We start from the raw sequence: 16,881 nt of genomic DNA, 5'->3' as shown, positions 1-16,881 counted from the left end.
TCTATCTATCTATCTATATCTATCTATCTATCTATCTATCTACCTACCTACTTGTGGCAGCACTAGGGTTTGAACTCGGGGCCTCCCTGCTTGTTAAGTAGGTGCTCTGTCTACCACATGTGCCATACCCCTGGCCCCTTTTGCTTTAGTTACTTCTTGTGTTTATGCTTAGGCCAACTTGGATTGCAATCCTCCTATTTACATTTACCACATATCTAGAATCATAGGAATGTGCTACTACATCCATCTTTTTATTAGTTGAAATGGGGGAGGATTGTCTTGCTGACTTTTTGCTCAGGTTGGCCTTAAACCATCTTCCCAGTCTCTATCTCCTGAGTAGTTGGAACTACAAATGTGAGACACCACACTTAGCTCTTTTATTAGTTGTGTATCTTTGGGCTTGTTGCTTAAACTCCTCTTTTCGTCATTTGTGAAGTGGAGTGGAAATACTGCAGGGTAGTTGGGAGGGTGGGCAGAGTTGTTGTTCTGTGTGGACAGTGTTCAGTGAGAGCTGGCTGTGACCATACAACCACATAGGAAGATTATTACTAAGGCAATTAACTCATCTTCTCTAGCCAGGTGCCAGGTTTAAGGATCTGGTGATCTGGGATTGCTAGACACACAGAGAAGGGGGACAGCTGCCTTAAAATATAATCATCTCTCTATGGTCTGTGTTTACATTGTCCACTTGGAGAATTAGTTCTATGGCAAAATTTCAGTTACAGGCTAATTGCCTTCACTGTGTTCTCCTCCAGAGCTGTTTATGAAATGTGGTCTAAGTTTAATATTTGCATAAGCAAACATAATTAAGGAGGTAAATACAGTGCAAAAAATCACACAATGATTTGCAAAGTCCAGCTGAAGCACTTCACACGCCTGCCAGTTTGCACTCCCTGTCCTGTTCTGGCTCCCACTGGCTGCTGCTGTCACCACTTTTTTTCCTGGGTGGGAGTGACGCACAGAGAAAGGGTCATCAGGGCCTCTAGGAAATGAAGGGGCTTTTTCCTGAGCTGAGCCCTGGGACAAGTGAGATAAATCTTTTCAGTTCTCATTTAGGCTGACAGCAGCCTGACTTGTGATGGAGGTTAACAGGGTGGAAAATAATGAAAAAATATCTACAGCTGAGCTCCTGGCTGCCTTGTTACCAGGCCTGTCCTATAGAACAAAGGAAATGACCCAGCCCCTGTGGGCTGGCTGGTTTAGTGTGGTGTGGCCCCTTTGTGTCACGTCAGCTATATATAATCTTGGAGCTGAGACCTGAACTCCTTATGTATGGCATGTCTCTGCAGCTTCTCAGCCGTTTTGAGGCTGGAGTCTGGTAGATTGCGGGGAGGGGGTCCTCAGTCATCCCACTTGAGAGTAGAGGAGGGAAATTCTTAAGAAGCTATAAAGAGAGATCAGACATAGTGGCTTTGGTCCCTTCTCATCAGTGTGGCTGCACTTTTGTTGTCTCAGGGCCTGCCTATAACTAACCATCCTGGTGAGTTTCAGTTTTGTCATCTGGGAAACAGACAGTGCGATGCCCATGTCGGGGGCTGCTTTGACAAGCAGAGGTAGGTCAGGTGTTCAGTGCAGGCATGGTATCCTACCGAGTGCTCACTAAATGGAAGCTCACTAGTGATCCCTAAAACCAGAAGCTCTTTCCTTGTCTGAGGTGGGGTCCTGGGACCTGAGGAGGCTGTCTCTGACCACTATGCCAAGTCTGGCTCTGGTAGCAGCGAGGCTGCAGACTTCTGGGCCTGCTCTGTTTCCTGCCGCTATCCTGGCTTGGGCCCGAGGTAATTGTCCTGCCTGCCAGCATCTCACTGATGTGGGATGCTGTCTGACTTAATAACTGCCCTTTGCATGATTCTTCACTACCTTTCACGTAGGGGTTGCACTTAGAAATGGAGGCAGCACTTCAAATTCCAGAAACCCATGTAGGTAGCCCACCTTGAGTAGGAGATGGGCACTAGCCACAGTGATATGGAGAAAAGGAGATCTTAGAGGCCCTCTGGAATTAGGAACAACAGACATACAACAGAATACAACAGAAATCCTGCTTTATGGGAGAAATGGAATTTTCCAGCTCCTTCAAGATGAGCTTGTTTTCAGGCTTGGAGGGACTTTGTGAACATAGAGGATGTCACCAAAAAACTCCAATTTCCTGTTCCCTCCCCTGTTTTGTGGTTGTTATTGTTGCTGATTTGAGGGTAAGCATTGGGAAAGGGCTGTTTTCTAGTTTGTCTATCCCTCTGGATGACCAGATGCCCCTCCTTAGAAACTTCAATCTACATCCTTCCTGCTTTGAGTCCCTTTTCCTAGCATAGGGGTCCCTGGGCTCTGATTAGCCGAGCACAGGTCACATGAGCACTCCTGAAGCTGCAACTGTGGCCAGGGAGATGCTGTGACCTGACTGAACAGGTCCAGGAAAGATGCCACCCTTGGAGCCAGATGTACATCCAACCACACTGTTCCCACTGGCCTAAGAATGAGTGAGAGGTGGTTCCTCAAGAAAAAATAGATATCCTTACAAGAGGAAGGGAGAAGTACAGCAATAGCTGTCCACTGGGCTCTCTCTCTTAGTCTTTTTGTCATCTTTTACTAGTTTTCCCTTAACAAAGAGTGCTCATTACTGCTCAGGGTAGCTCATTCCTCCTGGGAACAACTGTGATCAATAGAAAGTCCTCTTCTGGTCAAATGATTTTTCAAACCACAAGAGGGTAGCTTTCCCAAGAGGTCCTAATTCCTTCTTCATGGCAAAAGTCCACTTTGTAATTTTTCTGTCACCTCCTTCCATGTGTCAATTATTTGGCTTTGTGTTTGAGTTTTCTGGAAAATGGGGCAGACAGGAAGTAGCCCTAGAGTTGGGCATTGAAGGATGAGTAGGAGTCTACCAAGTGGGGAAAGGAGATTGGGAGGTGAGATTCTGCAAACTCACTCTCACATTAGACCTTGAAGGCAACTCAGATGAAAGATTCCAAAACGGCAGCTCACCGCTGAGTTTTGCTCTCAAGTGTAATCTGCTCAGTCCTCACTACATTAAGAAAACTTAAATCAACACATAAATTTCAGATAAAATCAGTGTGTGTGTGTGTGTGTGTGTGTGTGTGTGTGACAAATCAGAAGCTCCAGCAATACCAGATCCCACGTGGGTCATCCTTGGCAGGAGTTCACAGGAGCTAAGTGACTGCCAGTTCCATTACCGGGGCATGAGCCTTTCACCACCTGCAATCCCTGCTGTTTTCTGGTATGCTGTACCCAGTATGCTCCCTTACTTTATCTTCCCACCCGTGTGCATTTGAATTTGTAGCCTTACCCTTGAGCCTTTCTACCACTGGGTCTTACATTCTATCATGTATCCAGATGACACGGAGAACACGTTAAGTACACATGACTGGTCTCCACCCCATAGTTTCTGATTCAGTAGGTCTGAGGTGAGGCCTGAGAATCTGCATTTTAGAAACTTCTTAGCTGATGCTGATGCTGCCTGTCTGGGGACCACACATGGAGAATGGCTTATCTGGTTGAACCTCCTTGTTTACAGAAAAGGAAGCTGAAGCCTACATCTGCAAAATGCAGAGTCTTACTAAAACCTGGGGTTTTGACTCAGGCTCAGTCCCGAACCCACTACCCTATGGGTCATACCAGCTGAGAGGTTCAGCGTGCATCACACTAACTCTGCCCCCTCCCTCCACCATGCCCACGCCCAACCATTTGTGAGGCTAGGTATTGAAGCCTATTCCACTTTCATTCTGTTTTCTTCAGCATCCTCAACAATAGCCATCTATTATTCTATGCTCTGATGCCTGCAGAATTTAATTACTTGCCGTGGCCGTGATGTGAATTTGATTGTGGGAAGCTGCAGGGTACTGGAAGAAGCACTAATGAGGAAAGATTCTTAGCAGAGAAGAGAGGACATGGGTGGTGGGGTGGGCGGGGATTGTGTTTGAAAGCAACCATTCACTGTCTGGCAACAAGGACTTGGTCTTGAGTGAGTTTTCTCGTTCCCACCTCGAAGATGTCCAGCGCATTTCATAAATAAATCAGGGCTTTTGTGTCCAGTAATTGCCTTGCTTTGTAACAGAGATCAAAAGCATCCGTGGCCTTGGATTCAGAGCCAAGTTTATTTTTCTTTTCTTTTCTTTTTTTGCTAGCGGGAAAGAGTGAGAGTTTGCATGCTGGAGGGCCCAGTTATGAGGCCTACGAGGTGGGGGAGGGACAAAATGGGCAGACTGCCAAAGGACAAAGAGCTTTTGCTCCATCTCCACTGTCTCCCAGCTAGAACAGCCTTGCAAAGCTGAGCATCAGCAGGCAATCCCAGTGCCTTCAACAAACATATTAGTGCTAGTGTGATGATAGGTAAACAATTAATTATAGCAACAATTAGCCCTAGGCTAAGTGTACTACACACATGCAATTCTTTAAGTGGAGAAGGAAGATGCTATCATCATCCCATTTTACAGTTGAGAAAACTGATGCTGATGAAGGCTGAAGCTAGGGTTTGACTCCAGATGGGTCTGATGCCAGAGCTCATACTCAGTGTCAGAGACAGGTGCTAAAGAAGACAGAGATTTGAATCAGACACACCCCTTCCTGAAGGAACTTGCAATGTTGTTTAGGAATGGAGACAGGTGTAAAGTAGTAATTCACTTAGGTGCAAGGATGGGGGGTGGGGAGGGGGCTGGGTCATCACCTGTGTTCATAAGGAGTTTATGCCAGGAGGCTGAGCCTTTCCACTCCCCTGTGATGTGGTCATTGGATGCCGGCTGCCTGTGCATGGGCAGGTGTCCCTTCAGCTGTGGCAAATCAGAAGAGGGATTACTGAGAAAAGTCTGTAGACAGCACTCCCTTCTGCAGTCCTGAAGGGGATCTGAGCATATTATCACAATGTCCTCAACAGCACGCAGAGCTCCCAGTAGAGTAAGCGACAAGAGTTCAGACCAAAGCAAGGGCAGGTAGGTAGAAAGGACCAGGTTCTGTATTGTGAACAGGCAAGAAGTCTAGCATAGTGGTTAGTGTTAGAGATGGGCTATGGCTTAATCTCTGTTTTGTCACTTTTCAGCCACGTGAGTCCCATCTGATCCCTGGCTTTCTGTGTTTCCTTATTTTCAAAATGGAGCTAATAATAACCTCTTTCCTATGGCTGTTGTAAGATTTTCCAGATGATGCCAAACATCTATCTGGTCACAAGAAGCAATCACTGAATAGCTGTGAATAGAATGACTTACGACTGAAGATGGGAGAGCGATTTTATTCAGGTGCATAGGTTTCAAAGAATCAGAAATAGGCCAGGTGCTGGTGGCTCATGCCTGTAATCCTAGCCACTCAGGAGGCCCAGAAAGCCAGTCAGTGACAGGCTCCAAATGATAGTGGTCTTGTTTCTTTCTTTGTTTGGAACGCTTTTTTTTTTTCTCTTTTTCTTACCTTATATTGATGAAGACCTCCCACCAGTTGTATGGAAAGAAGAGGCATTGTTGATTTAGAAAAGGCATGCTTTTAACTTCTAAAAAACTCAGTAAACTAGGAATGCATAGGAACTCCATCCGTAGTCTGATGTAGGATGTTTATCAGATATCACCAGCAAATGATACCTCCCATGGAAGAGTGTTCAGCAGCAAGGCTGCTTACAAGATTAATATACAAAACTTGATTGTTTTGTGTGCTAGCCCATTCAATTAGGAAATGACATATAAATGCATTATAAAATAAGAATGATTGGAAATTAATGCCATTGATGCTACAGATTAGCCACACCCCAGAAATTTTGATAGGAATGCTGTCATTGCCATTCAGATATAAATATTTCATGGCTCTCATGGTGATTTTTTTCTTTTCCCATGAATTATTCAAAATTATGCCTTTTTCCAGTTTAAAAGATTTTTTTTAAAGTTTTCTGTGTATTTTAAATTTCAAACACATTTTATACCTAAGAAAACCTAAGAAAATTAGGTTTATAAGGGTTGTCCTTCCCCCCAGGGAGAGGATAGTTGTTGGGACATTGGCCTTATAAGATATCAAGACTTCCTTGTAAGCTAGTTGTAAAATTGGCCACACTTGAGCATGGTGGACAAACTGTTCATGAGATAGAACAGAGAGCCCAGGAAACAGCCCTCCTCCACACACACATGGGAAGTGAATGTACCACAGTATATGCTGCAAGATCAAGAAATAGAAGCTGTTATCATTATTATTCATAATGATAAACATCATTAGGAAGATTAATACTAAGAGTATACTGTTAATAGTAAGAGTTATACTACATTGATATAATAGTAGCAGTGTTACATTAATAGTAATAGTCATAGTCATAATTAATAGTAATAGCTAGTGTTATTAATAGACATTCAGAAATTCTTACTTTGACCATATCAGGTCACTCGTTCATAGCCATTCCAAGGAATCCTTGGATTCTCACAGGCATATTGTTTTAGCAACTCTGAAGTGAAGCTTTCATGCTGAAAAGGGTCGCAAGGAGATTTTAGGTAAAATTACAGGGCAGGGGTCTGGCCGGCATGAGGCCAGGCTCATTGCTCAGCACTGTGCCGGAGGCCCACTGTGGTCAAGTGCCTCCAAGACCATGTATAGATATCCAAGTCCCACCCACAGGAAGACGAGTTCAGGAACTTGAATTTATATTCCAGCTTATTGAAAAAATGAGTAAAAGCACAGTAGACTTGTATCAGCAAGAGACATGCATTCATTCTGGAAAGGGAAGGGACAGAAAGGATAACTGGGAGTAGGAAAAGGACAAACATTCAAGGAAGAGGGAAAGATAACTCAGATCAGGTTGGGAGGGCTGGGAATCTGGCTTAGTGATAAAGTGCTTGCCTAGCATGTATGAAGCCCTGGGTTTGATCCCTCAATACCATATATACAGAAAAATCTGGAAGTGGTACTGTGGCTCAAGTGGTAGAGTGCTAGACTTTAGCAAAAGAAGTCAGGGACAGTGCCCAGGCCCCGAGTTCAAGCTCCAGGACTGGCACAAAAAAAAATAGTGTATTTGAGGGCTGAGAAGGTGGCTCAGTGGTAGAGCGCTTGCCTTGCATGCCTGAGGCCCTGGGTTTGATTCCTCAGCACCACATAAGCAAAAAAGAAAAAAGCCGGAAGTGGCGTTGTGGCTCAAGTGGTAAAGCGCTAGTCTTGAGCTGAAGAGACGAGGACAGCGCCCAGGCCCAGAGTTCAGGCCCCACGACCGGACCCCCCCACCCCCCAAAAAAATAGTGTATTTGAAGGCAAGGTATGGCAACAGGACCAAGCGACTCTTGATTGAGTCTAGGAGAAATTGGCCCTTTAGTGATTGGAGTTGCTGGGTTCAGGGGAGCACGTTATGTTTTTGGACAAAGTTGTTCTGGGAGCTAGACAGTGCTTACATACATCATATATTTAACTATGGAACATCTGTGGGTTTTAAGTTTTGAGCTGTGATCAGTAAACAAGCCAGAGCATAGTAAAGTGATGGAGGAATGTGTTGGGATTTAGGAGGGAAAGAGAAAGAATGGTTAGGAAAAGCCTCCCAGAGAAGATCCTGATTGGCTCAATCTGGGACATGTTTCTTGTCTCTGATCCAGTCACTGGTGAAAAGGCTGTATAGCACTGGCCAAGCTCAATCCCATGCCCGATGGACCATCTTATTTGGCCAGATGAGCAAGGACCAGTACCATGTATATTTCATCTTCTCTTAGAAAGGAGGAAGGGAGAAGCAAGAGATGACCATCATCTGGCGTGTACCTTGCAGGGCAGGTAGGACAGAAGACTAGACCTGTTTGTAAGAGAACCAAGGGCCAGAGATCCAGATGCCTATGCAAGCAGTAAGCGAGGGCATCAGACAGGTTGGCAGTGTCCAGGGAGCTTGCCCTTCTTCATACCTTCCTTGTGGCCTGGACTCACAACCACTAGCATCTTTGTAATGGTTGTTCTTCATCTGTATGTCACACTGAGCACTGAGGAAACAGACTAGAGTAAGTTAACCTCGATGGGGTGGGACTAAAATTCTATTCTGTTTCTTTAATGCAACCATCAGCTATCAGATGGAACTGCCTGGCTATTATTAACCCTAGGCTAACAGAATCAGTGCTTAGCAGGCAGTCACTGAAGTATGGCAGGTTCCCAGGCAGTAACATTTATATATGGGTGTGTGTATATATATATGTGTGTAGATATATATGTATGTATACATATATATGCATATGAGAATTGGTTGGAAGGGGAAATATTTTCAACTACAGTTCCAAAAATTACTGAATGAGGAACTCAAACCAAATATTCCACTAGAACTAGACAGTCACCAACTGTGCAACCCTGGGCCAGTTATGCATCTCTTCAGAACCTCTAGCCTTCCTTCATTTGTCAAGTGGGATTAAGAGTAGTAGTACTTCCTTTTAAAGTTATAAATTAGATAACATATGGAAGCGACTTCGGACAGTGTTTAGCAAATGGCAGATGTCCATAAATGCTGTATTGTATACTGATGCCACAGGAGCTAAAATCCACAACTTAGGGGGAAAACTTATTGGTTTATAAATGCCAAAGTATGCAGATTTTTCTGGAAGTGCTGAGTAGCCAAGAAGAACATATTTGCAGGCCAGAGGAACCCACTTTGAGCCCTTAGTCTAAGGCTTCTTTTCTCTTTGACGTATAGTTTTGTCCTCCAGGGAACATTTGGTAATACCTGGAGATGGTTTTTGTTGTGACAACTTGAGGTTGTTACCAGCACACACAGTCATTTGGATATTTATAACACCATTTGCTGGTCATATAAAATTATCAATATAGGCAGATGATGAGAAGCATAGTGGAAGCATACATGTCTGTCCCATCATGTACTAAATAATTTTGTGAGCCTCCAGCTGGACATTCCCTAGCCCTGATAGTGTGGTGGAGTCCAGGAATGCTCTAAATACTCCACTGTGTATAAGAAAGTTTCTACCATAGACGCATCTGTCTCTAAGGGAGCTTAACTGCTACTAGCTAGAGGCAGGAGAAAGATGCAGGGAGCCAGGCAGGGCTGGGTCTGCCTGTTGTCATGGTGACCAGCTCTTGTGGCCTCTGCTACATTTCACAGGTCTGTTAGGGTCAGAAAGATAGGACTGTGCCCTTTCAACCCTGGGGAACCACACTGCCCTGGCTGAACCCTTCTCGGCCTAATGTCCTTTCCACAGCCCACACTTCCTGTTTACAGAGGTGGTGGCTTGAGTATGATGTGAAAAATGGGGACAGTGAGTGCCAGTGTGGTGTCACTTGAATTCCCAAGGGGTAGGCATGGTGACCTGCTAGCGATTTTCAGTTCTGGCCGCCTGTTCCTGGTGGAATGTTTGGGTTCCTCATTTAGTAATTTTTGGAATTGCAGTTGAGGATAACTCCCTTCCCAACTCACTCTCTCTGTCTCTCTGTTTCTATCTCTATCTCTGTGTGTGTGTGTGTGTGTGTGTGTGTGTGTGTGTATTCATGAATGAAAGTAACAGAACAGACCTGTAGTCCCCCCTCATCCAATCCATGTTCTGTACAGATCTTCTTCCTCCTGAGGCACAGCCCTAATCGTCATGTCCTCCCACTCAATGGCTTTCCATGACTCCCAGTTCTACTCTGAAGGAAGCCAGTGCTCCCATCAGCCTCCGCAATCTGGCCTAGCCTCCATGTCCAGCATATCCCCTGCTCTTCCTGTTTCACATTTCTCTTTGAACACCTGCCACCTTTCCACACTGCTGGTCTCCTGCCTTTGCTCAGGCTGTGTCCCTGCTGTCCTACCACTGGCCATGCACTGAAAGGGAAGGTGGCTCTAGGAGCCTTCCCGCCTCCTCCCATGGCACTTCATCCTGTACCCTTTTGGGATACTTTCTACCTCCTGCCCAGGCCTGTGTGCTCTTGACCCTCAGCCCTGCCAAGGGATTTAGCTTTGGGTTCCCTTCTCTGGACAGCGTCCTACCTCATCACTGATATCACAGAGATATTGGTTTGGCCTGTACTACATACTATGTGTGTTGGCTCTTCATCCATGACACTTATCACAGCATTCCACTCTCACAAATTAGGAAGCCAAGGCTGAGAGGAACTGTCCCAGCACTCATTCATAGATTTTTTTAGTAATGCTATCTAATGAGCACTCTGGTAGGAAAGGCTTGGTAACAGGGCTGCATTCGTGTGGAAGTTGGATGTCCCAGGCGGGCGAGGCTCCTGCACCTGGTTGGAACTCGCACGCAGACAGTGAGGGCCAGCCCCTGTCAAAATCTAGGCAGTAGCCGGGTGCTGGTGGCTCACGCCTGTAATCCTAGCTACTCAGGAGGCTGAGATCTGAAGATCTCGGTTCAAAGCCAGCCCGGGCAGGAGAGACCGTGAGACTCCTATCTCCAATAAACCACCAGAAAACCGGAAGTGGCGCTGTAGCTCAAGTGGTAGAGTGCTCGCCTTGAGCTGAAGAGCTGAGGGACAATGCCCAGGCCCAGAGTTCAAGCCCCACGACCGACAAAAAAAAAAAAAAAATCTAGGCAGTGATCGGACCATGGAAGGGCAAGAGACCAGCAGGGGAGAGTGTTGCCTGAACTTTGGGATCAAACCAAGGTTTAAAGCATCCATTGTGCCCTAAAAGCCAGGAAGTTGGTATTCAGATGAGTGCCAAATGTGTGTCCTACTCGAGGAAGACAAGCCTTGAAGCAGGAGAGTGCAGACCTGCTGGTGGAATATTTCCTGGATGACCTGAATTGCTACTTACTGTAAAGGCGAACCGGGATGCTAGATCAATGTGTCCAAAACAGTGGCCTGTGGAATGTCATTTTTATGAGCTGTTAGTGAATACTGAACAACAAATACGTACTCTGGTCTTATTCACCTGCAGAACAGAATTAAAGAAAGAGTCTGTAGGGCTTCCCAGAATTCTTAATGCACTAATGTCACTTATGAGTCACAAAGGCCAGACAGGATGTGTAGAGATTTCCAATTTACGTGACCAGGGAATTCCCTTTCCATGCAGTCTCCCTCTGGGAATTTGTTTCTGGGTACAAATTGGGAATTCATATTTAGTTCAGTGATTTCTGTGCCCCAACAACCAGCATTTCATCCCATATATTCTGTGCTTTTCTGTATTGAAAAGAAGCTGGGCCCGGCATCAGTGGCTTATGGCTGTAATCTCAGCTACTCAGGAGGCTGAGATATGAGGATCACAGTTTGAAGCTAGCCTGTCTCTGTGAAACTCTTTATCTTTGCAATTAACCACTAAAAAACTGGAAGGGGTACTACTGTGGCTCAAAGTGATAGAGTGCTAGCCTTGAGCAAAAGAGCTTAGGGACAGCGCCCAAGCCCTGAGTTCAAGTCCTACTACTGACAAGAAATGAAAGGAAAATAAATTGGTAAATGAACCAGAAGACTTCTTCTTCTGCCTTCAACATTAAAAAAAATTAACTGTTTTAACTGATAATATTTATATGTATAGTGTACAATATATGTGTACTAGTCAAGTCCAGTATATGTTGGCATATTATGTGTAATAATCAAGTCAGATGATTAACATTCCTATCTCTTCAAAGACTTATCATTTCTGTGTTGACATTTGTTCTTCCATATTCCAGAGCAAGGAGATTGGCCTGCAGATGCATGAGGAGCTCCTGAAGGTGACCAATGAGCTCTACACAGTAAGTCCTGCCCAGGCCCACTGCTGCTGGGGACTGGAGGACCTGTCTTCAGCACCCAGAGCTGGAGGGAGGTGAAGCAGGAGTCTCTTAGCTGTGTCCTGTGTTGGAATGACAGTAAATTACTATGTCAGAAGTGTAATTGACATCTGGGATGAGGTCTAGACATGTTTGGTTGGTAAAAGTTCATGGGAGATTTGAATAGCCTGCAGAAATGGGGTATGTTACTTGTGAAAATGAAGGAGCACAGTCAAGGTGAGGAAGCATGAGAAGGAAGGCTTCGAAGGGCGGGGATGCGCAGTGGGGCCTTGGGCAGGCACACTACTTGTCTGGGTCCCAGGATCCTCTCCTGCGAATCCCTTTTCTGAGGATGATGTTTGCTGAGGAGGTGAACATGTCATCCCATTTCCTAACGCCCCCATTTGGCCCAGAGCTGACCTGCTGCCTGCTTGGAATGAGGTGGGGGGGGGGGGTTACGTGAAAGAAGCAAGTGAGTGAAGAGTGTAAGCACCGTGGGTCTGTGGGGTCCCAGCTCCCAGACTGCTTTGAGCTGCCGTTAGCTTCCTTAGAGAGGAAATAGAGAGCAGCAAGTGGGGTGCCAGCCCCTCAGCCCTATGATGTCCAGAGCAACACCTAGAACTATTATGTTATGTACCAGGGTTCCTTGTAAAGCTTCTCATTCAAAGTGCAAGTAGAGGGAGTCTGCTAAAATTCCATTTGAAAATCCTTGTTACAAGGGAAAAGAACCACAGGCCTGTGAAGCTCCCTCTCTTGGCTGTTACTGTCTTTCTAAAGTTGTATATGGTAGAGCCAGCATGTGGTTGGCTCCTCAGCATTGAGAGCATTTGCACAGGGTCTGGAGCTTAAGAGGAAGGCGGGGTTCAGACTCCAGTCAGCTGCAGGACTTAGGGTAAGGCATTTGCTTTTCTGAGTGTCAGTCTCCCAATCTATAAAAATGAAAGGCTGAGTGTGGTGGCAAGCTAGTTAAGAGGTTGAGAGCTGGGCTGGGAAGGAGGCTCAGTGGTAGAGCGCTTGCCTTTCATGCTCGAGGCCCTGGGTTCGATTCCTCAGCACCACATAAGCAAAAAGAAAAAAGCCGGAAGTGGCGCTGTGGCTTAAGTGGTAGAGCGCTAGCCTTAAGCTGAAGAGCTGAGGGATAGCGCCCAGGCCCAGAGTTCAGGACCCACGACCCCCCCCTCCCAAAAAAAAAAAAAGAGGTTGAGAGATAGGGAGGTCAGCCCAAGGAAAAAGTTAGATTCCCATCTCAACAAATAAGCTGGGCCTGACCTGATGACACGTGCCTGTGACCCCAGCTACCTACCTAGGAGGTATAGGTAGGAGCAGCATAAGACTGCAGTTTGAAGACTGAACAGCACTAGGAAGGTGTTAAGGATCAGTAGGATGGCAGCCTCTCTGTACCCCTCATGATGCCCTGGGTCCTGAATCCAGCAGATCCTACATTCATAGCTATCCCTGCTATCCCAAGGGCAGGGGAGCTGGATGGAAATGCCACTGGCATCACACACTCAGACAGGCAACTCTTGCCATGCTGAAGGTAGCCTGGCTGGAGGGAGGAGGCCCAGTGACTCTCAGCACACTCTCTTTTTGTTACAGCAGTGTAGGGGAGTGGGGGAGGGAGAGAGGGGAGTGGAGTGTGTCTCAGGGTACCAATAACACCTTCCTAATCTTTTGTTGTTGACTGAATTCTGAGTCTTGGTACACTTGGCCTTCTGAATCCATGTATTCAACCAGCCACAGGTGGAGATTTTTTTAAAATTATATCTCTGTTCTGAACATGTGAGGATTTTTACTAAACAATATGTTACAATTGAGCAACCATTATATAGCATAACACAGTATTATATATAATTAATCTAGAGACAACTTAAAATACATAGGAAGATATGAGTAGGTTCCTGTCTACCTGGAAACAGGAACAATGTAGAGGGAGATTCCAAGGGTAGGCATTTCATTCATTCATTCATTCATTCATTCATTTAACAGGCCTTCCCTCTGCCAGTCTTCATAGCCTTTAAATGTCTAAAGCATGTTAGTCTAACTGGACGTGCATGTTCACACACCCATTTACACATATGCACACACATGCATGCATGTATACATGCTCAGACTCTTTATACACTAGTGTTCATACAACTTCTCTTTTTTCTCTGAATCCACATCAGCTCAACACATTATATAGCCTTTGATCACATAGTAGTTTGGGAGGAAAAATGGGCAGAGAATGAGATTTCAAATCACTGTGCCAATCCCTCTAGAAGAGACAAAACCCAAACAAAACAACAAACAGCCAGAAGCTCACTCTTGTTTTCATTGTTCAACTAAAAATATGTTTAGGTTTTTCAGTGAGATTTATCTGTTATGCTGTTAGCCAGCCAGCATCTCAGCTCCTCATTTGTGCTCAGTAGCTTTGCCCAGGCTCGCCCAGACAATAATGCCCAGCCTGCCTTTCAAGTCCAGGCTGTAGGAGGGCCCAGAGCTGCTTTTCCATGTAGAGAGGCCCAGGAACATCCACACCCAGCATCAGATGGTGGCAGGTAGGCACTAATGATAGTAATGAATAGGTTCTACCTTTTATAGACTCAAGCCTTGATTGGATTATGCACTGGGCACAGGAGTATGAAATCTACTGTGGGTCTCCAGGCAAAGCTTTGCAAAGGTGTCTCTCTCCTGATGTCTAGCTCTAGGAGACATGTGTAGAAAGGACTTTACCCCAGGAACCCACTAACCAGGGTTTGGTCTACCTTTGTAAAATGGCATTCAGGGGTACAATCCCCACAGCTTCAATATACCATCAGGTACTCACACTTAATATTTCTCTTTAAGTTGCCTATAACTTTCTCTTAAACAAATTCCCCCCTCATCTCCATTAGTAAAATGTAGCCATGTGCATTAGCAAGAGCACAGGATTTAGAGACAGATGGGCTGCCTTCATGGCCCTGCCAGGGAACCTTGTGAGCCCAGCTCTTCCCTGGAACCCAGCACACTTCTACCTCCTCATCCAGCGGCGGCTGGGAGAGGGATACCCACAGAGCAGCTTGGTATCTGGCCAGCATTTGTGCTACACCATCATCTCTCATGGATGAACCAGGCAACCATATTTTTCCTCTTAATTCTGCCTTTTTCTCTCTTCTCTAGCTTCCCTTGCCAGTGGTCAACCTGAGTCTTACAGGTTTTGCCTGAAAAAGAATAATCACCTCTCCTTGGCTGGCTGTCCTCAGGCCTTGCTCCATTCTACACATGCCAGACTTAACTAGAGGATCTTTCTTTTTAAAAATCATTTACTTTTAAATTTAGAAATGGATTATGTGTGCACTCAGGAAAAAGAACAAGAAACAAAATAGCAGTAATTAAACAGTACAGAAAGATGGATGGCGAGAAGTGTGTCTCCCACTGCCTGATTCACTGTCAAGTTACTACCCCTGTTACTTACTTGTCAGTGCCTACTTAGTGCAGTCTACTACTAGAGCTGTTTTATCCACCGAACAGCACATGTCAGGACACACCACATACCTAGTTCGAATCAGCATAACCCACCCTACCTGTGGGACTGCATCTCCCTTTGAACTATAGCCAGGCACTGGTCTGAGTGCTTTAGGTGGGCTGACCCATTTCTTCCTCCTGATAATACCACCCCCATTTTAGGAATGACAGATCTGAGGCACAGATCATCAGGCCAGAGTTACCTATCCACGCCTATGCCGGAATGTGTGCTTAAACATCTCCCTCAGGCTTCTTGAGTAACTGTGCTAACCTATTTCTATAAATATGTATCTACTCCAGTTGTCTCCTGGTATTTACAGAGTATTGGTTCCAGCCTTCCTCACAGATGCCCAGATGTGTAAATGCTCAGGTGTCTTGCAGGATATGCCATATTTACATAGAACCAATACATATCCCTTATATACTTTATATCACTTCTAGATTGCTTGTCATACCTAATACAAAATTATATGTAAAAATATGCAAATAGTTGTTATTCTGTATGGTTTAAGCAAATTTTTAAATCAAATTTTTCTGCCCCTTTTTTTTGCCAAAGTTTTCTGAATCTGAAGAGTTGGAACCTGCAGAGACCAAGGGCCATTTATTTGGAAGGAGGTGTCTAGAGCCAATGGGAGACAAGTAGTATAGAAAGAGGGCTCCATGGCATATCGAAACCCAGGTAGCATTGTTCAACCTGGCCCTAGCTGCTACGCAGCAGTGGAAAAGCATTACAGGCCCATTAGCACTGCACTGCATCTTTCCTTCTATGTACCAGAAAGATCCCAAGGCCATTGAAGAGGTTAATAAAATGGTGGTGACACTGGAAATTATCTTGCTTGCACAAGTAACTCCCCTCTCATGCATCAGGAAGCTGACCCAGCACAAGTTAGCTGGGCTGTGGGCCTGCGCTGCCTCATTGGAGGCATGAAGGTGGGGTGAGCAGGGAAGCAGGACTAATTGTAGGACCCTTTGAAGCTCTTGTCTTCACACCACTCTGAGAGAGAGGTGAGATGTATGTCTAGACAGGACAGTTTGGCAGGATTGTCACATCAGCATGTTTCGCTCAGGGGAGCTCTGCCTGCTTGTCACAAGAGTGTGTGCACAGTTTTAGCCCAGAATGGAACTGGTCCTCAGAGGACTAGGGTGGCCTGGTCACCTCTTCCAGTCCCTTGAAGAATACATATTTGGTCCAAATGCACTTATTGATCATTGGTGTGTTTGCATGAGGAGACGTGGTTACATATTGGGGTAGTATCCCACTGGGGAATCTGACACAGAGTGAGGGAACACAGAAGAGGTGTGGTAATGAAGGCACCGAACATCCAAGACAACAGAGGGGTGGCATTCAGGAGGCCACCTCTTGAATAGAACATCAGGGTTCCAGCAAGGAACACCACCATGCCCCCCCCCCAATCCCCATTCCCTGTTTGGCCAGACAGCGGTGTTAGTAAGCTACTGCGCTGTTTGGCTAGTTGGGAACAGGACTGCTTTGAGCAGTGCTTGAACGTGCGTGTGTGTGTGTTTGTGCGCGCGTGCGCGCACGTGTACATGCATATACATGCATATACTCACACACATCTAGAAGGGAAGGAGGCCTATCTTTTGAATCTATTTAGTGGCTGTTTTAGTCTATTTAGTGATGCTATAGCAAACTGTTAGATGCTATGTATTTTATAAAGAACAGATATATGTAACTTAATAATTATGGATTCTACAAAGTCCAAGAGCACAGTGCCAGAAGCTGGCGAGGACCTTCCTGCCACACCATCCCACAGCAGAA

General features: G+C 45.5%; 1 protein-coding gene across 1 annotated transcript in view; it reads left to right on the top strand.

Moving 5' to 3' along the window:
* The window catches only part of Srgap3 (SLIT-ROBO Rho GTPase activating protein 3), a 182,911-nt gene that overhangs the window by 109,321 nt on the left and 56,709 nt on the right, over nt 1-16,881 (top strand). Inside the window, exon 4 of the mRNA XM_042679800.1 lies at nt 11,541-11,603. Within this exon, the coding sequence (XP_042535734.1) occupies nt 11,541-11,603 (63 nt within the window). The remainder of the gene's footprint in view (nt 1-11,540; nt 11,604-16,881) is intronic.

This window comes from Dipodomys spectabilis, unplaced genomic scaffold, assembly GCF_019054845.1.
Source record: "Dipodomys spectabilis isolate Male_0828 unplaced genomic scaffold, ASM1905484v1 ptg000054l, whole genome shotgun sequence".
Lineage (NCBI taxonomy): Eukaryota > Metazoa > Chordata > Mammalia > Rodentia > Heteromyidae > Dipodomys > Dipodomys spectabilis.
Note: the sequence above shows the minus strand (reverse complement) of the source record. Positions and strands in the feature narration are given on the sequence as shown.